General features: G+C 30.1%; 2 protein-coding genes across 2 annotated transcripts; both read right to left on the bottom strand.

The window, feature by feature from the left end:
- Nucleotides 1-9,060: 9,060 nt before the first annotated feature.
- Nucleotides 9,061-23,702, bottom strand: LOTGIDRAFT_221190 (hypothetical protein). Its single transcript, XM_009065249.1, has 6 exons — nt 23,477-23,702; nt 19,757-19,887; nt 17,061-17,177; nt 16,484-16,627; nt 11,609-11,768; nt 9,061-9,697 (listed from the first exon to the last, which is right to left on the bottom strand). Exons 1-6 carry the CDS (start codon nt 23,601-23,603, stop codon nt 9,414-9,416), a joined length of 963 nt encoding a protein of 320 aa, XP_009063497.1. The 5' UTR covers nt 23,604-23,702; the 3' UTR covers nt 9,061-9,413.
- Nucleotides 23,703-25,076: 1,374 nt separating this feature from the next.
- LOTGIDRAFT_130249 (hypothetical protein) lies at nt 25,077-25,250 on the bottom strand (the record flags this gene model as incomplete). Its single annotated transcript, XM_009065248.1, has 1 exon — nt 25,077-25,250. A coding segment is annotated over one exon (174 nt), but the record flags the coding sequence as incomplete, so codon positions are not given.
- Between the last annotated feature and the right edge of the window lie 1,217 nt (nt 25,251-26,467).

Genomic DNA, 26,467 nt, shown 5'->3' with positions numbered 1-26,467 from the left:
ATATAAATATTCATTTTATTTGCAAATAACATAGGCCTATGGCAAAAAAAAAAAAAAAAAAACACTGGCCATTTCCAGTGATCGGAATACGGTCATATAACAGCCTGTCTTGCTGGTTGATTTCTTTGAATCTAGAATTCCATGTTGATCAATGATCTCCTTATCTTCTGTTCTTCATCCTTAAATTTAACAATTCACTGAAGTGACAGTGTCCATTACCTTCACGCCACTTTATAATCCCATACAAAAGCCCTGCCGTTGCCTCAGTTAGATTAAAGGGACTGATTCACATCTTCGGGGGTTGATTTGGGTCCGGAAAATGGTCTTCAGAAATACTAGAAATGTACGCACAATACCTTTAACTAGGAATTTCCATTTTCGTATGTCTTATACATTATGGCAAAGTCTCAAGAAAAGATAATTCTGGATACACATGGATTTTAAGGCTCTAATTTTCCAAGTATGAGGTAGCCCTGACTCCTAATTTCGACACTAAACTGCGAACACTATGGGGGGGCATATGAAATGTGGGAAGCTGGAGAATACATCTAACGCCATTTATTAAGTGGGAGTAGAGTACTTTTTATACGCCTACATGGAGATGTGGACGTGTATTGCCGTCGCCCCTATCTAGTTTTTATCCGATCTTGATGAAACTTGTTATACATGTATATATTGATGAGATCTCGATCAGGTTCGAATTTGGTAATAATCAGATGAACGGTTTCAGAGTTATTGCCCTTGACTTAGTTAAAAAAAAAGGCATCAAATTTGCCTTATAGGCACGATAGAAGCTACAGTTTTTATTTGATCTTGATGAAACTTGGTATGCATGTATATATTGATGAGATCTCAGTCAAATTCGAAATTGGTAATAAGCCGATGAACGGTTTCGGGGTTATTTTCCTTGACAGGGAAGAAAACCCTTCAAATTTTCCTTGAAGGCACGATAGAGGCTACAGTTTTTATCCGATCTTGGTGAAAATTGGTTTGCTTGTATGTATTGATGGGATCTCGGTCATCAGAGTTATTGCCCTTGGCTTAGTAAATGCGACAAATCTGGCTTGAAGGCACGATAACGACTACAGTTATCTGATCTTGATGAAACTTGGTATGCATGTATATATTGAAGAGATCTCAGTCAAGTTCCAAATTGGTAATAATCGAATTAACTGTTTCAGAGTAAATAAAAAAGCGTCAAATTTGCATTGTAGGCACTATAGAGACTACAATTTTTTTTTATCCTATCTTGATGAAACTAGATGTCCATAATATATATTGATGACTCGGTCAAGTTAGAAATTGGTAATAATCGGATTAACAGTTTCAGAGTTATTGCCCTTGCCTGTATAGCGATGGGACATTATTCATGTTTGAATTTGATGATAATTTGATTAACTGTTTCAGGTTTTTTCCCTTGACTTATAGACGATTAAGATTATTTGAAAATTCATCAACGCCACAAAAGATTTCATCATTTCTACATGTTACCTTGCCTTTTTATTTGTTACAGCCAGAACAGAGGGGCTCATCGCTTGGCAAACTATATATATATATATATCCTTTTGTGCTGAAAGGAGGGATAAAATTACAGTTAAATGGATTGTGAAGAGGTTTTAATCTTTTGTGTAGTATGCTGACACTGAAAAAACCCTTTTTTTCAAAGTAAAACTTGAGTTCATCTGTGGATGATAAAGAACAATTTCCCCATTTTTCATTAAAATTCGTCAAAAAAGTGTCTCCTAGAATATTTTTTACAGGCAATTAATTATTGCGGATGTATCAACATGATTGATGACGTCAATGTATTCTCCATATCCATATGAAGAGCAAACCTGGGTTTGAGTTCAATGAACATCATCTCAGACGTTCATAGGCAAATTATCCGAGATGAAAATGAAGAAAAGAAAATATTTTCTCCATAAATAACTGAATATAGTATATTCAGGAGGGCTTTACGGGGTAGATTTGAGACTGGGAAAACTGCTGTTTATACTGTCCAAATACCATTGGGTTATTACACCCAACACCAATACCATCTGGTACTGCGTGAAAAAATGGCCAAACTATTTTGTAAGGTTGGGAGTAGAAGGACTTATAACTAAATTCCATTTGGTCGAAATAGTGGTTAACAAGCTATATTAGCACTAATCTGTCTTATGTGCTCCACCTAATTCACTAGTCAGCTCAAGAGGATTAGTGTTAAAAATTATTTGAACAGAAGCTCCAGAAGAACATGTTGGTTGGAATTATCACCAAAGCACAGTTATGTTATAAGTTATTTGTTATTTAAATGAAAAATAGGTAAAAACAAATTAAAGGCCTAAAATGTCATGGATAAATAAATCTATCCTAGCTGATAATACTAGATTATGTCACATAACAGGTTTACAGTCTTATATACAAAATTGAGCAATTGAGCAAGTCTCCAAAAACAACAGAAACATCACAAATGGCAAGATGATTCCAAACATTAAAAGTATTATGGCAAAGTTTAGACCAGCTATTTCTGATACCCTGAATTAATAGAAGATTTAATACAGAATAATTATATGTGCATAATAGTTATAAGTAAAGGTTTAGTTTGAATTTTAGTAGCTACCAACTACCAAGCTAAAGATCAAACCTGTTGATCTGAATGATAACAAAGAATAAAAGCTTGTTATCTGTTGGACCTGTGAATAAAGGTTGTAAGTAGGCAAATATATCAGTTAGTGAACCTCAATGTAAAATGACCAAAATCTGGTAGTAGAAAAATGTTATTAAAAACACCAACCTCAAACCACAAACAACACAACTTTCATGTTATCATGCCAGCTTCATTAATACAAGGAAAATACTTGCTTTCAACGTGTTTGTGCCACAGATAAAAAAAAAAAAGAAACATTTTTGACTATTTTAATTTTTCACCAAGATGAATTGAAAATTTTGAAGATTCTAGGCACAAACACAAGGCAATATTAGTGAGTTAGAAATAAAGAAGAAATGGGAATTGAAGGCTACAAACATTTTATTGTCATACTATATTAAGTAAGAAGGTACAAAATAAGTTGGCCAATTGGTTAAATATAAGCTTTGACAGCAGTAAGTAATTGTGTTAATCATAATATATTAATAAAAGATGCAAAAAAATGTTATTAAAGGATATTCCAACATTCGAATCACCAAATTTACACTTTGTTAATTTCAAATTAAGTAGAATCACCATTCATTTTGATTTTTTCAAACACATCAACAAAATTACGGACCATCACCCATTTGAATATCAAATTAAACCTTTCAAAAATACTAATAAATTGCCAAAAAAAAAAAAAAAAAAAAAGGACCGAAAGTTGCAGTTGAGTTACTGGTGGTAAAATGATATAACATGATAACTGTTATAATGTTAATAGGAAGAATAAGATGGTCAGAATGAAAACTAAAGAATTGTATGATTAGTAGAAAAAATAGAAAACTTTTCTAGTCAAATTGATGAGATTCCCTAAAATTGCCAACAATACGTACATCTTGTACAAAGCTTGTTAACAACAAGTAAGAATACATAATATTATGCCAAATATCAGTTTAAATAACTTGGTAAGCATACCTGTGATAAATTTCTTATTTTTGGGCTTCAATGAGAAATATCTGATAATGCTGCTGAATCAAAGCCCATAACAAAGATCTGTTAATTCCAATACCAAGAATTAAATCTCAATTGGAATATCTTGAAAATTTCAATCTCCATTCCATTCTTTGATCTTTAGAAATAATCAGACGCAATTTCTTATGTTTATGGCAGTGTGATCTACATTAGTTCAAATTTTTTTTAAATATCTCACTCAATTTTTACTTTAATGTTGCCCTTTGTTTGATCTTTATGAAATCTATCACAGGTATGAAAATATACTTAACTTGTATATACATACATTACTATAATATCTTCTAAATTTCCTAGTCTAATAATGCAATTAAGGCACTTAAAATATTTTAATATAGGAGAGTATCACCTTTCAAGTTTTGAGTAAAATTGAACTAAAAAAAACTTGTCCAAAATAAGCAAAAACTGAGCACACAAATCTCACAAATATACTTACTGGATAAACCATGATGGCTTTTTGTTGAAATCTGAGCAAAAGATAGGTTGGTTTATTACCAAAACCTAATAGAGCACACAACATCTTTAACAACAAACACAAATAGAATATTAGTCAGATATATATATCAACAAAAAGCAACATATATCTTGGATCCAGAACATCTTTAGATTTGTTTCCCTTTGGCATTCTTGTAAAAAACATTTGGTCGCTAAGAACTCTCTCTTTCTGTCCTTCAACTCTCCTCTATTTACTTGAGCATAAATGCAAATAATTAACCTGCACTCAAATTCAGAGATATTTCTTGATAAATTGATATGATAAATGCAGTATTTCCAAGATATCTATGTAGCCTAGTAAAAGTACGTTTTGAATCCAAGATAAGTTAAGTTTTGTTACATAGCTTATGGTGAATATATTATAATATACTGAGTATATATACAGGCTTCGTAATACTATCTATCTACTGTATGGAAGACAGACATCAAATAAAGCAATTTATACTCAAATTTCATCTAAATACAAAGAAATGTTACTTAATCTTTCTTATTTAGACATCAAAGCATTAAATCTGATTGTAATACTTTCATCAACTTTTATCAAATAAAGCAATCTAGTCTCAAATTTCAATTATAAAGAAATGTTACATAATCTTTCTGTAAGCATTCTATATAACTGAAGTTCATTAAAAAAGCTATTATAAAATGCTAGACATCAACTATACTGGGCGGAGATGTTAAATGTGCATAGATATGTTATAATTTTTTTAAGTACAATATATCACATAATTGAAATGATAAGGAAGATCCTGGTTTCTCGAAGCACTATAATGATATGTTCAATATTGAACCTTATGTTAATGATATATTATTTTATATACAGTGGGTGTCAAGATCTGAGAGTATTAGATAAGTGTTCTATAGAAGAGGCATATTAACTATTCCTGTAACATGCCAGTCTGAGATTCAATTCAATCACCATTTAGCTTCACAGTTTCAACATTCCATTATCATTCAAACATATCAGTACTTAGTTAAACATTGGAATCGTTCCAGGAGAATTATTTCAGAAAACATCTTTTTTCGCAAATTATAATTCATTTTATGCCAAAATACAGAAATTTATTTTTTCATTGTAAAAAAGGAAATATTTCCCCTGATGTTAATTAAATATAAACTGACTTTAAGAATTGTATTTTTTTCAGTTGAATTAGAGCCAAAAACCAAAAAGCCATAAAAATAAAAATTGTTGAAACCTTTAGCTTTTTATCAGTAGAATAATTAATGGCTGGAGCTAGATTATGTAACTACAATGCAATGCAATGAACAATAGGAATGATAAAGGTGAAAAGTGAAGCTAAATGGCAAGTTTTAGAATAGTATATAAATATAAGCAATCTAACATTAATAATAAAATATACCAACAAAAAAATACATGATCAATGTTTGTTAACAATGATAAAAAAAACATACAAAAACTATCTAGTATAATTCACTAATTAATATCTTACTTGTTTAGTTTCATTTCAATCCAATAAATATATAATTGAACATTCGTAATTTGAATTGAACTATCAGTAAAATACCAAAAACGTGTTAGAAATTGATTTCCAATAGGAAAGCATCAATATATGATAATTTGAGATAATGTTTATATTTTATAAAATAATCATATAAGATAATTTTAGATACATAAACATAATTTGAGATAACCTTTATATGTTATAAAATAATCAGATATGATAATTTGAGATATATAAACATAATTTGAGAAAATGTTCATATATATAAACATAATTTGAAATAATGTTTATGTTATAAAATAATCATATATGATAATTTGAGATAATGTTTATATGTTATAAAAGAATCATCTCTACATTATTGATATTGTATGAGTATAACCAGTTCTTAAATACTAACAAAATAATATCAAAACAATCGATTTTCATTATGCTTTTCATAAATTGATATGGCTCTTGAGATTCCCAAACATAAAAAACAAATATCACTTCATGCATGGCTTCACTTTTGATATTCTAATTTCTGATTATGCTCTTCACAATATTTTGTTCACATGATTTCTTCTTGTTCTTAGTAAAAAAGATGTTATTTACAGAATCTCTCATTAATACACGTTACAAAAAGATATGAATTGAACAAAAATATGCATGAATATAAGTTTTGATAAAATATTTGAATCATCTTTCCATTATTTACAGTATAAAATACAGTGAACTTGAAACATCAGCAGAGATGAGACCTTAGTTTTAATAACTGATCAACACAACACTATTAGTATCCATATTATATAGTAGGTACTGTTGACACCATCAAAACACTCCAGATTAGAAATGGTATCCCTTTTTCGGTATTAGTTGTCAAACAGCATCTGATGAGGTCAATTCTCCTAATACTGTAGATGATGTAAGAAGTGCAGTGTTGGCTAGTCCTCAAAAGCCATGTAACAGGGATGTAACTTTGTGACCAGGGTTTGTTAGTTGCCAGCTGTATTAGTTTGATAAAAGAAAAAGAAAAAAAAAGTATGTTAGTTTATTTGTTCTGCTACAATATGGCATTCAAGGTGGTGTAGTTTACACAAATTATATTTGAACCATTTTATTATAAGTTAAAGGCCTGTGTTAGAGCATCTAGATTATCAACTTTTAAAGAGCCAAGTTGTTTTAACATTTTGTAAGTGTTAGCTTTCGATTCAGGCGAGCTATTATTTCAATTAGATTATAGGAATAAAAAATATAGTTAGTTAAAATTTGGTGATATAGAAACTGTATAACATTTGAATATTGTGTAAAAGTAGGAAAGAATAAGGAGGCTCTAAAAGGCTGAAATTGTGTTGATAAAAAAGATGTTCACAGACATTACATACAGACATTACTCACACTGTTCAATTAGACACCTCATTTTATATATTACATGCAGTATCACCCCCCATGCTGCTCAATTTTCATATAATATAATGAATGAATGAATTAGAGTCATGAGCAATTAAACACAGGAAGGAGATTATATAGGAAGAAAATTGATCAAATGTTAAAATCAGTGCATGTTGTCATCTATATTTAAATAGTTTTCAATAACTACAGAAGCAGTCAAATATTCAATGCAGTTTTCTAATTAAACAGAGTTAGTAATGTCTGTTAAGCACAAGTCCCACACCATTATTCAATAGGCCCTACTTTTATTAAAATTAATATTAATTAACTAATTTTCAATCAAAATCTAATAAAATTATTAATATTAGTTATTTTTCCTCTTTGACCAGAGAATAAATAATAACACTTTGTGTATAAAATTGACTTTTATTTTACTTTTTATTCAATAATCATTGCACATTACTTTCTTTTGATTGAATGCAACAAAATTTATACAAGTCATGAACACATAAAGACTATTTCTTTCAATCTGAACAGCACACCTAAATCTTTTTTTTTTCAAATAAATTTCGATATCCAAATATCATTCTTATACAAAATCAAGCTTAAAGATTAAATTTTCAAAAACTTAAAGATATCTGAATGCATGATATGGGACTTAAATAATAAAATGATCATATATAATCTTGTAAAAAATAACTCGCCATTAAGTTTCCCTATCATTATGCATGGTGAAGACGAATACTGTCTGCAAGGATAAACTATCACATTGGAAGGAAAATAAAATGATAACTATAAAAACAAAATATAAAAACTCTGCTGAATAAACATAATAAAACTTCTCTATAAAATAACAAAAAAAAAAAAAAAAAAAAAGACAAAATATTTGCTGTGAAGACAAAACATCCAATGCAAGTCCTTGTTTTACTGATTTTGATGAGATCAAATTCAACAGCAAATATTTTGAACTGGGATTGCCATCGATAATAAAACAAAATGTTACAAGCTGTGTAACAAAACTAACCTTCCATTAAGCTTATGGAAGAGTTGTGACCCTGGTGTAAGGGTGCTCTCGCATTCCAGCTAATGTTCGTCTTATTTTCGGTACAGCACCTAAAATATGTCATAGTTTATAGATATCCAGACAATAACAAAAATATACTACAATAACAAATTTCATATCCCCTGGTTTAATAGATTGGAGACAATAACAATTTTATACAAACTTTAACAGAGTTTGATGATATCAAATAATAATCATCAAATAACAACTTTAATGGCTGAGCCATATTAATTTTAAGTTATATCATTGTTAATACTTTATCAAGTATGTTAACTGTTGGATTATTTCTAAATCAGGTTCAACAGATACCAGAACACATCCCCAAATGTTAGTCCAATTAAAATTCAGTGCCAAATTAAAATTCAGTGTCAAAGTCAAATCAAATCAATCCAAGGAGTGACCTTGGACAAAGATATTATTACCATTTGCCTACACAACAAACATAATTCATCTTTAATATTATAAGCTTTTTTTGTGTTTTGAGGTTGGTTTTACATTTTTCTTCATTAAAAATTTGGGTATAGTAAATGTTTGATGTGTTCTGAATCAAGTTGATATTTTAATAATGACAGTTAATTTAATTAATTATATCAGTCCAATCATTAGTTATAATTTAAGTTATTTAATGATATACCAGGAGATATGAGTAACAAAACTGAAATAAAAGCTAGTGATTAAAATAATAAAATACATAATTATTGACTACTTATATAATATAATATAACCACCACCAAATAATATAGATTATATAATATAACATCCTTCAAAATACATTTACTTTGAGCAATTGTCAATTTAAATGCCACTATTATGAACTTGTTCGATGTAAGATTGGGACAAATAACAAAGATAACAAATCTTTGAACCATGGATTTCTACAGAAGCATCTGGGAATGATATGTTCAAACATACCAGCTCGTCACTACAACATCAATCGAGATCAAGCACAACAAATTGATAGGAATGTGGATTTCAGATCCATTTAAATATTATATAAAAAACACAGAAAATCGTGGTATCACCAAACTATCTTGCTGAAAACAATTGCACTAGCTTTGAGCCATAAAACACACATGGTGAACTAAGTAAAAAAAATTGCACATTTTGGTTTTAGACCTATGAATTTCTTCAATATCATGGAATGTTTATAATTGCACTTAGGATGATACTTTGATAAAATCATATTGATAACAAATTGAGCATACAAATCTAAATCAAATCGTAAAAAAAAAATTCATACAAATGTGTATAATACTAAAATTATTAATTAATATTGAATATAGTGATATATTCTACGTATCAAATATATATATAAAATAATCTAACTAATAAAAAATCAGGCATATCACTATATTCAATATTACTTTTTATTATAAGGCCATCATCTGACAAACATACCAGCTGCAGCTTGTTCTAGTCCTGTAGGGTACTCTAATATAGCAGCTGCTGCAGGAGCGTAGGTGAAAGGATAATCATATGGGTTATACATTAACCCTCCCTCTGAGGGTGATACTAATGGTGGTGGTTGTCCATTCATGATACCAGCTGTACTTGTAGCAATATTCGGCATTCGAGGAGCTAAGATGATTGGTGCTCCAGCAGGAGTACCGGTACGAAATTGAGCAGCTTGTTGAACAGTTAAAGGTGGACCCATGAACCTGGGAGCTTCTGAAAGTACAATAGAATCAGCATTAATGGAGTTTCCCAAATTCAACTACAAAAAGTGTTAACAATATGACATAATTATGGATGGTACCCTAATCAATCTGATCATATGAAAATAGATATATTTCTTACTGAGTATCAATAGCTAAAAATTATGACACAAAATGACTTAAAAATAAAATACCACCAACCAAAATGGGAATTAACACAACCCTGTATGTTAAAAGGAAATAATAATAAAACAATAACCAAATAATTTAAAAACAAATAATTGTAACCACAAAATATTGAATTTGATGTACAAAGTAATGAATGGGATTTTTATCTCTATATTCCATGGAGGGTTCTTCTGGATTCTCTCAGAAAATGTTTTAAGTAACAATTTACAATTCTAATTTTCATAAATAAGTTATAGGTCAAATAGTAGGACAACACAATTTAATCTACTTCCATGAAATTTAGATTTAATAATGCAGCAATTATAAAATTTATGTTCTATTTTTCAAAATAAAAGTATAAAGCCCAATTTAATAATAAAAAAAATAAACTGTTGAATGCCTTTTTACCTGGAGTGTCCACTCTGATAGAAAGCATTTAAAAAAACAATTATTTATTATTTCATATGAACACAATTAAAACCTGGTTGCCTCTCCTCATCATAATGTCAAATCACATGCATATTACACCACCAATCTTACATATCTTATTGAGTGTTGAATCACAACTCAATGATCTTTTTCCTAATATAAATCAGTGAAACAAATTATCGTTAATATTATTTCATTAATAACGAATTATTAATTTATTTTATTCTTTGATATATGCATCTTTTTTAGGATAAATTGTAAAATATTCTGAATACAATTGAGAAGAAAAAGAAGCTAAAGTGAAATCTGACAAGAAAATAAAAGAGGTCAAGAAGTTGCAAATAAGAACTAACACTGATGTTCATAGCTTCAAAACTAAATTAAGACTCAAATTTATGTAAGAATTCTTAGCTTACACAGAAGTGTATTGTAACAAACTAAAAATCTAACAACTAATCAACAAATTTGTTAAAAGCCTTCTGTAGGATTGATGAATATGTCAAAACTTAAATAACAAGTTTCCTAAAAAAAAAATTCTTGCTGTCCTTGATCTTCGAATTAAAAGAGGTTCAACTATTTTGAGGTTATCTCCCTTGAATAGCTCTTTATTGCATAAAATTAACTTGCAGTTTGTAGACATAAAATACTATAATGGTATTGCCATTTAAGAATGTTGAAATGTTTCAAGCAGGTACCTCTCTTCCATTGCAATTTATAAATTTCATTGTAGACCATTTGTTAATCTAACCAAAGTTTAATTGAAATATTTGAAGGTGTTGCCAATGTTATATCCTTTAAATCATTATGACTGGGATCATAAGTGTTGTATTTTCATTTACACAAAATAGGGACCATAATAACTTAAATACAACCAAAACCAATCACCAGTTCATTCCCAAAACACACAACCATCACACAATTGATCATGCATCCCTTTACTAATCTGACTATATATAGAACACGGCATGTAAGAACAAACAGTTGAAAAATAGAGAGATCTATAACACAGTGATTGATACATGCTAAAAGTGAAAGCTGTCTAGGTTTCATGCATGGTGTGTGTAATATGCATGTGTTCTATATAAAGATTCTAAAAACCCTAATAAACACCCGAAGGAAAAACTATAAAAAGTTTGGTAGCAACACTTGTATAAAAGGTACTAAATACTAGTAGAAAACCAGATAAAATTCTACAAAAAATATATGCCTAAGCCCCAAAAAAATGAATAAATACAAATAATAATATATATATATAACAAAAAGACATGCTGAAAGCAGAACTGAAAGTAAATCTGGAAAAGAACATATTCCAGAAGCTAAGCACCGCACACAAGGTATTGGGACGAGATTCGAGTAGACTTACGACTCGGTGGAGGTGCTGATTGAGATGTGGCTGTAGCCGGTTTAGATGTATCACGATACGTGCCATTAATTATGGCTAGCTCCATGAGTTGTCTTTTCTTTAAATCATCTTCACCATCAGGCTGGAAATAATGTGATATAAAAATAGGGTTAGAATTACTGTTGTTAGTTATAAGCTAGTAATACAAGGACACTTACGAGGTAGTTGTAGGCCAGGTATTGATAACATTTTACATGTTGTATCATTACGATACGTTCCATTTAATATCGCTAATTCCATTAATTGTTTTTTCTTCAATTCATCTTCACCCTCGGGCTGAAAACATCATTCAATAGGACAATAAAATATACATGCTTTAATAGGTTAATATATCCACAATCGTAAAGTTGAAATATCTTTAATTTAATATATTCTGAAAATTTGAAAGTAACAGAAGTATAAGATATATTTGTTTTACTAATAAAAAAGCTCCTAGAGCAGCTGTAACATGTGTTTTTAAACAGTACCAGATAATACCTTGTAAATTTTAATTAGAACTGCATCAACTTTTATGATTGACTTTCCTTTTGAAAATAACAACACATGCCTGTACTTATCACTCAATGAAAATATCTATTACAGATGGTAATATTTTTAAAAGAGGTTAGCCATTTTTTCTGTAAAACTCAAGATCTCTGTTCATATTAGATAGTAAGAAAATCATAATAACTGGCCTCTAATAAATAATTTTTATTTAATTGTTGAGAAATTAGAAGCATGGCAAATTAAATTTTGCTTTGAGGCTCTATTCAGGAAACTTTCTTTATGGATAAAGTTTATTATGCCATGCAATTGTTTGTTTCATTAATCACAGACTCCAATATGTTCCAATGGAAAAAATTGAAAGAGTTGTGAATCAGCTGTGTTTCTGGCAAGGAAGGAATCAAAATATAAACATGATCATTGTTCAAAACTGAAAACATTTACGCTTTTGCCAAAATTCTTTTGAATGCTTACAATGGTGAACAAAGAAAGGCAAAAGAATGCTTTTTATCTGATATATGTTTAAGTAATTTTATAATATCTTCAGTATATCTAATATTCAGACAACTCTATCTGACCTTGCCAATAGAGTACATCTGTTTTCTGCTTCACTGCCTACCATACAAACTTGATGTATATGTGACATAGGATATAAGAGCTAGATATCATATATTTGTTATTCAAACTATTTCTCAGTCATATATCACATTACAAACTCAAGCTATCACACATATCTTCTAGCTGAATAGTTGAGATAATATCTTCATTTTCAAATTTAAAGACCTTTTTTTTTCTCTAACTCTTCAGAGCTTGAATATGGTAATGTAATAATGTGTTTCTGCGCTAGTTCATTTCATGTATATAAAGTCTATATAAGTGAAGTCATTATACAGTGGATATAAAAACAGAATATAAACAACATTGAAAGAAGATGAATGTGCAGTCATCCCGAACCAGTTATGAGAATAATCAAGATCGAGGGTGCGGTATAAAACCAGTTGAACTTGTCTTGTCCTTTTACACATCCAATCCTCACCAAAACCATTATTTCCACTATACGAGTTAAGACTTTTAGCTAAAACATAATTACCACTTAAAACTTAAAATGGCAATTGAAAGAACAGAAATTATCATTATAAAAAATTTCAAAATAGGTCAACCAAAAAATTCTTTCAGATACATAGCCCTAAATAGCTTTTTCTAAGGTTAACCCAAAGGCAATGAAGTTGATATTATACTTTTCAAATGTACCTATTTTCAGTTTAATTAATATTCTTAAATAAAGTAAATTTTCAAGTTGTAACCACATGTGTTTAAGATTGGTGAAGGAACCATACTAAGTTTAGAAATAAGATAAGTTATATAGGTGTAACATGATATGTTTATATCATCCCTAGTTTTAATGAACACTTCTATCTGTTTCTAACTTCAAAGAAAACATCATTTTAATGCTTTAAATGTTGGTTCTAGTAAGGAATACCTCCTTCTGTTTTAAAAGTGGGTTTTGGGAGGAATTGATATTCTGTCATGAACATTAATGTATTTTAGTCTATATTATTTATCTTGTACTTGAGTATTAAAAAGATTATATTAGAGTTACTTCAGTTACTAGAATTATACTACTCAATATCTATTTGACGTTAAAACCTACTCAAACTCAAACAATTTCAGTATCTAATATCTTCATTGGTGTATATGAAACTCTATTTAAAATATAGCAATGAAGGAAGTAATTAATATTACCTAATGTAAGGTCAGATCTTAGCCTAAAGCAATCCTTCATGTCTAAATATTTATTTATAACTTATCAACTAAATCCTACTGTATTTAATAACCTTATATAACATGAAAACCCTACAGCAGTCCAGATAAATCCATTTTAAGGTATATGTTCTAATAATCCCTACTCAAATTTTTTCAGTGTTTCTTCTACTCTCTCCATCTAATCTTTTATTCATTCCTTTTCTATCATTCTTTTTCCACACAAAAGTACAAATTCTTTGCCAAATTCAAGTAATGATGACTGTTTTTTTTTTTGAAAGAAATTTTTGCCAGAATGTAGACATAAAAAAATATATTGGAGACAATTTGGCTACACATCAAGATATATCTCTAGTATGTTATCTATTAATATTAGTTGTCTTTTACATTATACATAAATACAACATATGTTGAGAAGATTGAAATATAGCATATTAAATTACACCTATTTGATATCTTAATGTTGATTTACCTTCTATCCCTACTGTGTGATAGATATTTCATATGAAATATTTCACAATGATAAACAAAGAAAGATATCAGCTAAAGATACACTGACTTAAAAACCAGAGCATTAAAGAAGTACATGAAAATATTTGAGGTCCGAAAAATCTAATTCGGTAATCAATCCTGTTACAGCTATTTAGGTGTGAGTGATTGGCAAACCAGATGTTAAATTTTCATTTTAAAAAGTACTTAAGGAAACTAATTTTTTGAATGCATCGCTTAAAAGGTTCAACAAAAACAAACAAGAGTTGAAATGTTTTTTTTTTTTTTGTTTTTATTCATGAAGATAATAGGTAAAGAAAATGTAAATAATGTTAGTTAATAATATATAGGTAGAGAGTAATACAAAATAAATGATAGTGTTAGTCAACAAGACAAACTATAATGGTCGGTATGTGTAGATGGGTGACACATAATAAAAAATACTGACTCTTAACAAAAATAAATTATTGTTAATGTTTGAAACAAATAGCTTCATTGTTTTAGATATTTTGCAAAACAATTTAGGATAACCAACTCATAAGCCCTTCAGATTTGTATAACAAATTTTCAGGTATTGATACACATCATTATATGTCCTGCATTTATCAATTATTCGTCATATTTTGGCCTATGATATTACACCCGAGAAATGAAAGCAAATGAGAATTTTTCGAAAAATGAGTACTTTATTTAACAACAAAGTTGATATTTAAAATTTTTTTTTGAATATTTAATCATCACTTATCCATTTCCTTCTTATATTTTAACATTAAACTCGTAACAAGTCTATTGTCAATACAACCTATTCATCTTCACTTTATATCAACAATACTCTAAGTATTTGTTTTGTTTTACACATCATATTGAAGTTTCAATGATAATTATAAAAGAAAAAGTAAAAGTTATTGTTGATATTTAAGATGTTCAGATTAATGTCACGTTGGCATGAAACAATATTTTTACTGGCTGTTTTTATTTCCATTTTAACTCATATGCACTAATTCAACAAGTTATTATACAAGACTGAATTTCGAGCGCAATTAAGACAAACATAAAGAGTTAATGAAGATAGAGTAATATTTGTGGTTTATTGAAGTTGATGAATTGAAAATTTAAACCAGCTGTGTATGAAGATATTGAACAAGCTAGCTATTTCCTGAATAAATAACACTATGAAAAAACCTTCTCAAACACACGTCTGTTGTTACACAGCCAAAATAAGCCTTGAACTAGCAATAAGAGTGAGGAAATCAGATTAAGGTTTTATTGGTATTGGCTAGTCTATTACAGTCTATAATAAGATAGTTAATTGAGACTTGTATCAGATAGTTGTACTATTACATTTCTAACATTATATTGCTACCTACCAAGTATCCTATTATCTATCAACAATAACTATATAGTACCACCAATCTTACTACTTAACCCATACTTTTCTATTTTATTACGGTCAAATTTTTACTGGAAATACCTTGGCTAGACAAAATACTGATTTGAACTTGTATTTTGAACTGTTACCAGCCTCTTAGTAATAATATGTTATATAATTATTCATCTTAAATTTTAAGATGTGCTCAATGTTATCTATTTGAATCTCTTCTTTAACTAGTCTTTCAAGCAAATATTCACAGGCCTATATCCCTGCAGTTTCTTCAGCAAAATTAATCTTTACACCAACAATCCATTTTGTTCCAATTTAATCCTGATAGTGATATGTCGTGATATTTGTGATAATCCCTCCAGTACTAATCAATTTAAAAACTGCATCATTAATTTTCCTAAGCAGTTTAAACCTTAATGTTACTACGCCACAATTCACTTGATCATCATTACAGTTCTTAACTTTAAAACCTGTTACAAAGGTCAACACAAATTTCATGGTGAATCGGAAGTAATCTTGTCTTACAGATGCTCAATTAAACCAAACCTCAAGAGATGGTCATGGAGAGGATGGAGATGGACATATTTGAAAGATACAATAATGCCTGCAAAACTAAACTTCATTGAGATAAAATAGATAAGAATAGATTATAGATAATAAATACACCTAATGCTGATACTTACTGCTGGAACTAATAATTTTTTAACTTCTTCAATTGCTTTCTGTAATTTCATTTCAGCTCTCTTTTTTGTGTCTTCTACTGTGATTAACACATGTAATTCTTCATTTAAATGTTCCCAATTGGCTTTACCTCTATTTTGTTCTTCCTGAGAAAACAGAGAATATAGTTTATAATAAAACATATAAATTCTCGTTTTTAGTGATAAAATACCATGAATAAACAAAAGTGAATTCAAGACATGGTCAGAGTTCTTATTTCCATCAAACTATTTATATTCTCAACAATACATATTTATTGAAAACTGATGCCAGAACCCAGATTCCAAGGAGCACATTATTTCTGGAACTGATAAAATCTGAAAATTTTAAACCATTCATAACTGGCATTTAGAAACTATCACTTGTTGAATGAACAGTTTAATATTATATGGTAATATCAGTAACTTTCTTAGGGAAAACTGATCTGCGATCAACCTTTTGGATAAAAAAAAAGTGAAAATCTCCCAGTGTGAAACAATAAGGTAATTTTTAAAAAAAATGTTCTACTAAAAGATACAAAGGTTATAAAATCTCACTTACTTTTTTCTTATCCCTCATTGAGCCTTTACCTCGTACCATAACTTTACAACCTGTATACTGTTCTAATTCTTTAGCCGTCATACCACGCGGACCCAATATCCGACCCACAAAATTAAACTGAAAAATAAAAGAAATATACTGATGAGAAAAAATCATTATATAAAGGTAACAATTAATAGATCTTGCAGGCAGGCTTAATGAAATTGCAATATTAGGTAACTTTTTTATAGTAAGATTGTAATATATGCATTTGATGGATATTTGATGAACAATAACAACACACGTCTGATTCTGTACAAGACAATAATATGGGCTCCAAATTTAATGAGCACATAATAAAGCCAGACATAAATAATAAGTAGTTCATGACAAATAAAGAAATGTAAGTTTCAAAGTTAAAACCTCCAGGCAAAGTTTATATTTAGAATAAACCTCTTTACATTTCATTCTTTTAGATTTTTGGGGTTTTCATTTAGATCATAATATATCAAAAACTAATGAATGAATCTGTTTATCTTACATAAGAAAGAGACTATTGAACCTCATTCAATTCTATGAAAGGGACATGATGTTGACAAGCCTAATCTAAAACTGATCATCAGCAATTTTAAAAGGGTGAGCCTACCACACCTTTTCCAGAGGCATTGACATAGACATTTTATATTGCAGTTAAAATTAATTCAGTTTTATACTGAAAGTTATTTGAATTTACAATGCACTTTTTGTTCAAGTTATTGATGATGTACATCAATATAAGTATCATCATATTCAGTCTGACAATTTCCCATTTCAAATCTTGAGGAAAGCAAGTTAATTCTACAAATAGTTTGTGAAAACAAAGGAATAGTTATAACACGAGTTTACAAAACCTAATGTACACATTTTAAGAATGGTGATTTATAGAAACATAAGAGAGCTGTGTACTTGAAGATGACGAAAGGCTTAGTTTTAAAGTGTTAAATTTCAAGTCAGTTTTGAACCCCAAGATTTTACAACTTTATTTTATAATTTAGTATCACATCTGTTCTTCATTCTCATAATGTTGTTACTACTAGAACAACTTTCAGCAGCCAAAAATAAAATCTGCAAATTCCTTGAGAGAATCTTTCTCACTGCCAATTAGCTAGAAACACTAATCTTTCTACTAACTAACTTAAGTTCACTCATAAGTTCAATAAGGTTCCTAATGTTGAAATAGAGAATGGTGAAAGCCATAAATCAGTGCCTGCAGAAGTGAGTTATCCTTGGAATGATCAGACATATTATGCGTCAAATAAAAGCCAACTTCAGGCTGCACTGCCAAAACCTAGGATTAAAGCATTGATATGATAAATCAGGCTTCAATTTAATCGTTATAGCATAGCACTTTGCAAGTCATAATGACTCATTATGCAATCAAATATTCCTTTTGATTAGCCAAAATTATAATTTATCATGACAATCTGAAAATCAAATCAAATTATATATTTTCTCAGAAAATTTTCTGCCAAATCTTGAAACATAGGCAGCTCTCAGTCTCCATAACCTATGGATTAAATGTCATTGGCAAGATTGATCTGAAGTCTACAACCAGAACATTTTGAATTGCTACCAAACTTTATTGAAATGTGAATGGATTAGCCAAAACTAATTCGTGAAATTTGATGTGATAATTGCTAATCAACTTTTGAAATCTAAATTTAACTCTGTGATAAATCTTGCTATCAATGTTGTGAAAAGTAAAAGGTTTAACAATGGTTTCTTTTTTATTTGTATATGTCGAAGCAACACTTTTATTTGCATTCCAATTTCCTATTTGACCTATCTATAATTCTAAAACAAATCGAGAGCATTGCAAATATCTTTCTTAGAAAACCTCTTAAATCCATTTAATCATCTTTTTATTCCACAACTTAGCAATTTTGTTTCAAGAGACAATTATCCTTGTATTCCAAAAAAAAAATTTCTCATCAAAGAGCTTAGTAAGTTTCAGATCCGCTTGATCCAAAATTCTTATATATCAAGCTATATCAAACTATCATCAGAAAATATTTTGACCCATTTCAAGAGCATTGTTTTTCTGTAGGCCAGTTTGCATGTTTGAGTCGTATTGAAAACTACCAACAGCTTCCATAACAAATTCCTCCAAATTCAATCTGTAAATTAATACCCAAATTCCTTGATCATGCAGTGAGATATACAAACACTTCGACTTGACAAACAGCTGAGAGTATACTTCTTTAGTGTAGGATGGTTGCTCACCACTCCTGATAGAAGTATATCAGTTGTGATAAAACCTCAGAAGTAACCATGTGATGTAAACTTTGAATATATGAAATAAAAGACTTCTGGCACAAAGGTTCAAAGAACACACACTACAACAACAACAAAAACACCATTGACTGCTTGAATGCTTGTATACTACTTTTATTTAAAATTAAGAAAGCAAACACGGTTCAACAGAAAACAAACAGAAACTTCCAGAAATGTTCTTTCGTAATAACTGTCTGATAATTATCTCAGTAGCAGCATTGAAATTCATCACTGGTACAAATCTTGTTTGTGCATACTTGAGTTACATTAACTATGTTAAGAATAATATACATGTATTTATGACTGTAGTCTAACAGACAAACAGCATTGAGTGATTTAAACTATCAGGTATCAAGAGAACAAGCTGACACATAAATTAAATAATGAACATAAAAATAACTAACCTCTGGATGTTCTTTTGACGGTACATATATTTTTTCTGATAATGTGACGGCAGCACCTTCATTTTGTGGTAATTCTAATGGTTCTCTGTTTGTTTTGTGATGAAAAAGTGAAATTCTGACTCTGTTTATTTCTGAAAAGAGAGCAAAGAAATATAACATGACTGAGGTCATGGGTGCAACTGATAAGGAAATGTATATCATCAATTCTGACCAATAAACCATTCCATCCATTTACCTTACATACACACATCAAAGCTCTACAGCTCCCTTCATTGGGTAATTCGTATCAAAAGTTTAAAATCTGATTTAAGTGTTTGTTAAGAGGTTAGCTCTAAATAATAGATTGTAAAAAAAAAATTAACCAAATTCATAAAGTAAATATTTGGTAACAATAGAATGCAATGATTTTCAAATTGAATTATATTCTTCAGCTGTTGTTGAGAGGTAAATAGATAGTGTTAAATATATGATGAAATTGTTTACAATTTTCACACACAGAACTTGGTAACTTTAATTATAGGGGAGTGTATTGGCTAATTGTCTGATAAAACTTCAATACACTCTTGAAACTATATTACAAAAATTATACAGTAGATCACTTCAAAAAAAAAAATCATCAAAGCTCAACTTTAAAATGACTCTTCAGACATTTGATAAAAGAAGGTAAGAAAGGAGTATAAATTTTACTTGTCTATATCATGGTTTATTATTAGACTAATCCCTAACCAAAGATGAATTTCCAAGGTTACTATAATGAAAATGTACCAGGATACAATCATGGAATCACTGATTATTGTTCCAAGGTCTGGTGTCTGGGTTCATGGCATTGACAAGAGTTTTTAAGACTACAGATGAAATATGAAACTTTGTTAGAAAGTTGATGATGGTGTTGTGTTGATGAGAGAACCAGCTGGTTGCTTTCTACTTGACATCTACTACTTATCAGCTGGCCATTATACACATACAAGCCTTATGGTTGAAATTTTATACACAGTTTTAAAAGCAAAATATTACTTTTTCAGAAGAAAGCCAAATAACCATTTTCTACCACTTATTTTGTTAAAAGCTTACATTGGAAATTATATGTGCAGGTCTTATGGTCAAACTAGACATTTTTCAAAACAAAATATTTTCAGGAGAAAACCAAATGGTCATGGTCTAAAAATTATAAAATGTGCAGGCTTTCTGGTCAAGGTTTTATAAAAACCAAAATAGTCCTTTTTAAATGATATAATGACAACCATTTCTACCACCAATTTATATATTTACATATATTAAGCTTACATCAAAAATAGTCCGCTATGTGCAGGCTTTCTGGTCAATGTTTTATAGACACATTATTTATAATTCTACTCTGGGAATATTTTCTTTATTATCAAAATCATTGAGTTAGACGGGCCTTTTAGTGCAGATTAAATAGACATTTTAGGATCAATGAGCATGATATAATATATTAACAATTTATCCATTAAATTTCTTACAGCTACTTTATTCCAATAAATAATTGAGATTCCACTAATCTGACTATTCATTATTGCAGTCAGAGAATTTTCATGAATATAAGAGTCCAGACAGATAATGCCAACAGATAATTGCACTCAATCAGATTGAGCTTTACATTCAAGATGATAAAAATTGTGAAGCTTTATATAAGAATGTTGAAATCGAATCCAAGTTTTAGACTTAGGTTAGTATTTTTCTCAATTTATAGAATCAAAATAATTCAGGTTTTACAAGTCATATCCAGACTGCAGGTAAATAGTTTGATTCTAATCTGTACTTTAACTTCTGCAGATTCATATATTTTTTTTTCCGTCTGCTATATTATCCTAATAGTAACATGTCATATTGGTACAGATATTAAGCCATGTTCTATCTGATTATTTACATATCTTATTTTAAAGGAATTGTAAAGAGGTTTTCAAAATTTTTTATGTGTATCATGAACACTGAGAGCATCAATTTGCACCATTCTTATTTTCAAACAGTCATCTGTAGCTCCTGCATTTCCAATTCAACTAAGTGCTTGATGACTTAACTAATCAAGAAAGGCCTTACATGTAAAGCAAATTTTGTGATTAGTGATGTCATCAAATACTTATTTATTGTGGAATTGCACCACAGACATCCGACAGAAAATTGGAATGGTACAAATTGATGCTAAACTATCAATGTCCTGATACCTAAAACTTTATAAACCCTCTTTACAATCCCTTTAAGAATTGGTACTTTTTAAATCTATTAGATTCTCTAATCTTCTCAGACCTGTCATGACTTTCCAATCACTGGTTACAGAAAGTTAACTATCCTGTACCATCTCCAGTTTAATCCAAATTTCTTGCATCTTTTTTCTAATCACATTTCAGGCCTTTTGTCAGTTTTAAATCATCAAAGCTCTATCTTCATAATGGCCATTTCAAAATTCTCTTACATAGATTAATGAATTTCCAATTTCATAGAAGCTGATTTTAGACCAAAAAGAAAGTAATTTCGAAAAGATTTAAGAAACAATTCATTTCTTGTGCACTTTTGTTCTTTTCTAATGATACACAAGTGGAAATGGATGTGTCGTCTGGTGCGATGTGTTTTTGTCAAGGAATAAAGAATTTTATTTTGAACGATTTGAAATCAATTGGATGGGTTCCATTGAATCAGTTGTCAATGAAAACCGAATATAGTCAAGTCTTGGTCAGAAATTAATATATTATCATCTACCCAGTACATGAAATTACTGTTATCCTATCCCTGATATGAAAACTGCCAAAATGTGATGCATCTATGTGCTTTCAAATACAGATTTCAAGGAGCTTACAAACATATGTTCTAAAAGAGTAAAATTCTGAACACTGTCTGGTTACAAGAATTTTTTATTTTTAGATTAACATAATTTAAATGGAAATGTGTAGATTTAGGCCTATCCAAGAAAAGTTTATTGTTGTTCTTGTAGTGTACCAGTACCTGGTAATTGATAGACATTTTAGAAGGCCTAGATTTAAAAATCAAATTAGCCAATTATAATAGTAGGCCTATAGGCTTTGCCTATGTGGAAGGTCTAATCAGTTCACAAAACATTACATTATAGACTTAGATCTAGCAGTAGGCCTAGTAGTTTAGTTAAAAACAAAATGCTATTTTAGAATTGGTGATATATAAGCTTAGGTCCTATATAAGTGTGATTTTACCACTGACAGTAGCTGTCATTCATGGCCTGGCATGCGATTAACGCCTCAAGGCATTGAGATAAAGAAATAAGACCCAACCAAACAAGTTGCGTGTCCCTTTGACTAAATATATGAGCTCAGCGAAGGGTATAACTTTACAAGATGGCTGCCAAAACTTCACTTTATGTGTTGGAATGTGATGCGCCTGTGATTAAAAATAGCAGATACTCGTTGGATAGATCAACAACATTCAATCTATCACAGATTTGTATACTGCTATCAAACAAATACATTATTAGAAAAAAACAAAATAGTAATAAAACTCTAAATAACTTTTAAAGCGGAGTTTCCTTCCTTTCAAAGTTTTACAGTTACGTCACGGTTCATAAATCACAGCTCTGTCGGTTGGGTATTCTAATTTTTACACCGTCAAGAAGATGTTGAAACATCGCCCAAATAAATAAAACACGGGACATTTCAGTAATGATACTTTGCAAGAGTATAGCACCTCTATGTCTATGTAAAATCTGAAATAAATAAATCAAAACACCAGACTTACCTTCGTCTAAAAGTTTTTCCACATGAACGAATACATTCGGAAGAGCTTGAATTTGTTTTTTATCTTTTAATAACTGTGCTAAATATTCTGGTGTGCTTCGGTCATCCTTATTCGCCTCTGTCCCCATATTAAAATCTATAATTTGAACAAACTACCTGAGTTAAAAAAGTTTTTACAATCCACACACAACAAAACTCAATACTGACTATTTTTAGTTTGTTACCCTCTCCATCAAACTTTGTTTATGAACACGTGTGATGTAAAGCGCATGCGTTAATATGGACGACGACATTGTGTGTTTAAGGGAGGTTTAATTACATCAAGTACAAACACGTCGTTTATTTGACCTCACAACTGCAAACAAATCGAGTTCTAATTGTTGGGCTATTTAAATCGCCTTAACTGAGATAATCCCCTTATCCTTGAACATATAACAATAGTCCTAATGAAATAGTTAATACTGATTATCAGGCTGAGACCCCTAATCATGAATCGGCCAGTTAAAAATAGGGCTAAATTCCCATTTGACAGAAGAGTTGACAAATGAGCTGTAAGATGGTAAAGAGCTCAACAAACTTATCTCAGTGCTACTGCATCAAATTTCATTTCCGTATCCCTGACAACCATATTTAAATTTCACCGGGCTCTCCTCACTTAACAAAATACATAATGAATTGGGTTTATATCAATTAGATCTGATTAATCTAACGCCGCACTCTAGTCCCACCTAATCACTATATTGAATAGGTCTTTTATTATGGTCATTATGGTCTTCAATATAGGTTGTGGGCTACCTATAGGGTTTTCATTTAAATCTGTCTTTTGACAGCTTCCTGTGTGTAATTTAAAATCATGAAATTGGTAGATGAAGTAAGCTTCAACAATTAAAATAAAAAAAATAGTAGGCCTGGGCTACAGGCTAATTCAAAGGAACCCCAAAACGAATCCTTAATATGCTTCAATAAACCAGTAACGGATTTTTGTGAGTGGGTCAAGCTTTCAAAAAAAAAAAAAATTCCAAAAAGGTGTAACCTTACTACTATTTCCCGAATTGAAAGAACACCTTTCTTTGTAACTTTTATAATAATATATTTATGCCAATACCATGACCAAGATAGCTGTCGAAGAGTTCCTTAGAGATCCCAGAAATTTTCTTGAGGGTGTTTTATATATATTGGTGCTGGGTGGTATCACAACGTATTTTATAGATAAAAGCCTTAAGTGATATTATGTCAACGTATTTATTGGAATTGGTAGAGGGTGATATCACGACGTATATTGTAGATATTGGTAGTGGGTGTTATCACGACGTATATTATGTAGATATTGGTAGTAGGTGATATCACAATGTATGTTTTGGATATTCGTAGTGGGAGATATCACGACGTATATTATAGATGAGGCAGTGGGTGATATCATGATGTAGATATTGGTAGTGGGTGATATCACAATATATGATGTAGATTTTGGTTATGGGTGATATCAAAAGATATTGGTAGTGGGCGATATCACAATATATGATGTAGATATTGGTAGTGGGTGATATTAAAATGTATCATGTAAATATTGGTAGTGGTAGTGGGTGTTATCACGACGTATATTATGTAGATATTGGTAGTAGGTGATATAACAATGTATGTTTTGGATATTGGTAGTGGGAGATATCACGACGTATATTATAGATGAGACAGTGGGTGATATAACAATGTATGATGTAGATATTGGTAGTGGGTGATATCACAATATATGATGTAGGTATTGGTACTGGGTGATATCACAATATATGATGTAGATAGTGGTAGTGGGTGATATTAAAATGTATCATGTAGATATTGGTAGTGGGTGTTATCACGGCGTATATTATGTAGATATTGGTAGTAGGTGATATCACAATGTATGTTTTGGATATTAGTAGTGGATGTTATCACGACGTATATTATAGATGAGGTAGTGGGTGATATTAAAATGTAAGATGTAGATATTGGTAGTGGGTGATATGAAAATGTATGTTGTAGATAACACAACGTATTGTATAGATATTGGTAGTGTATGATAGCATGTATTTTACCTATGATGGTAGTGGTTGATATCACAATGTATTGTATAGATATTGGTAGCGTATTATAGCATGTATTTTACCTATGATGGTAGTGGTTGATATCACAACGTATTGTATAGATAGTGGTAGCGTATGATAGCATGTATTTTACCTATGATAGTAGTGGTTGATATCACAACGTATTGTATAGATATTGGTAGTGTATGATAGCATGTATTTTACCTATGATGGTAGTGGTTGATGTAACAACGTATTGTATAGATATTGGTAGTGTATGATAGCATGTATTTTACCTATGATGGTAGTGGTTGATGTAACAACGTATTGTATAGATAGTGGTAGCGTATGATAGCATGTATTTTACCTATGATGGTAGTGGTTGATATCACAACGTATTGTATAGATATTGGTAGTGTATGATAGCATGTATTTTACCTATGATGGTAGTGGTTGATGTAACAACGTATTGTATAGATAGTGGTAGCGTATGATAGCATGTATTTTACCTATGATGGTAGTGGTTGATATCACAACGTATTGTATAGATATTGGTAGTGTATGATAGCATGTATTTTACCTATGATGATAGTGGTTGATGTAACAACGTATTGTATAGATATTGGTAGTGTATGATAGCATGCATTTTACCTATGATGGTAGTGGTTGATATCACAACGTATTGTATATGTAGTGTGTTAAAGCATGTGTTTTACCTATGTTGGTGGTGGGCGATATCACATATGTATTTTATAGATATTGTCAGTTAATTGCGTTTATGTGTTAAGGTTCGGGAACACATTAGTTTCAGTGGAAAGATGGCACAATAAGGCAATAAAACTTACTGGTTTCGTTTACCTGTCAGTATTCTGTAAAAAAGCGTATAATGTGGCATACAGTAAAAACACAAATCTCGGCATTTACAGGATTGAATA

This window comes from Lottia gigantea (assembly GCF_000327385.1).
Source record: "Lottia gigantea unplaced genomic scaffold LOTGIsca_69, whole genome shotgun sequence".
Taxonomy (NCBI): domain Eukaryota; kingdom Metazoa; phylum Mollusca; class Gastropoda; family Lottiidae; genus Lottia; species Lottia gigantea.
The sequence above is the reverse complement of the archived record's forward strand: the minus strand, read 5'-3'. Positions and strand labels throughout refer to the sequence as shown.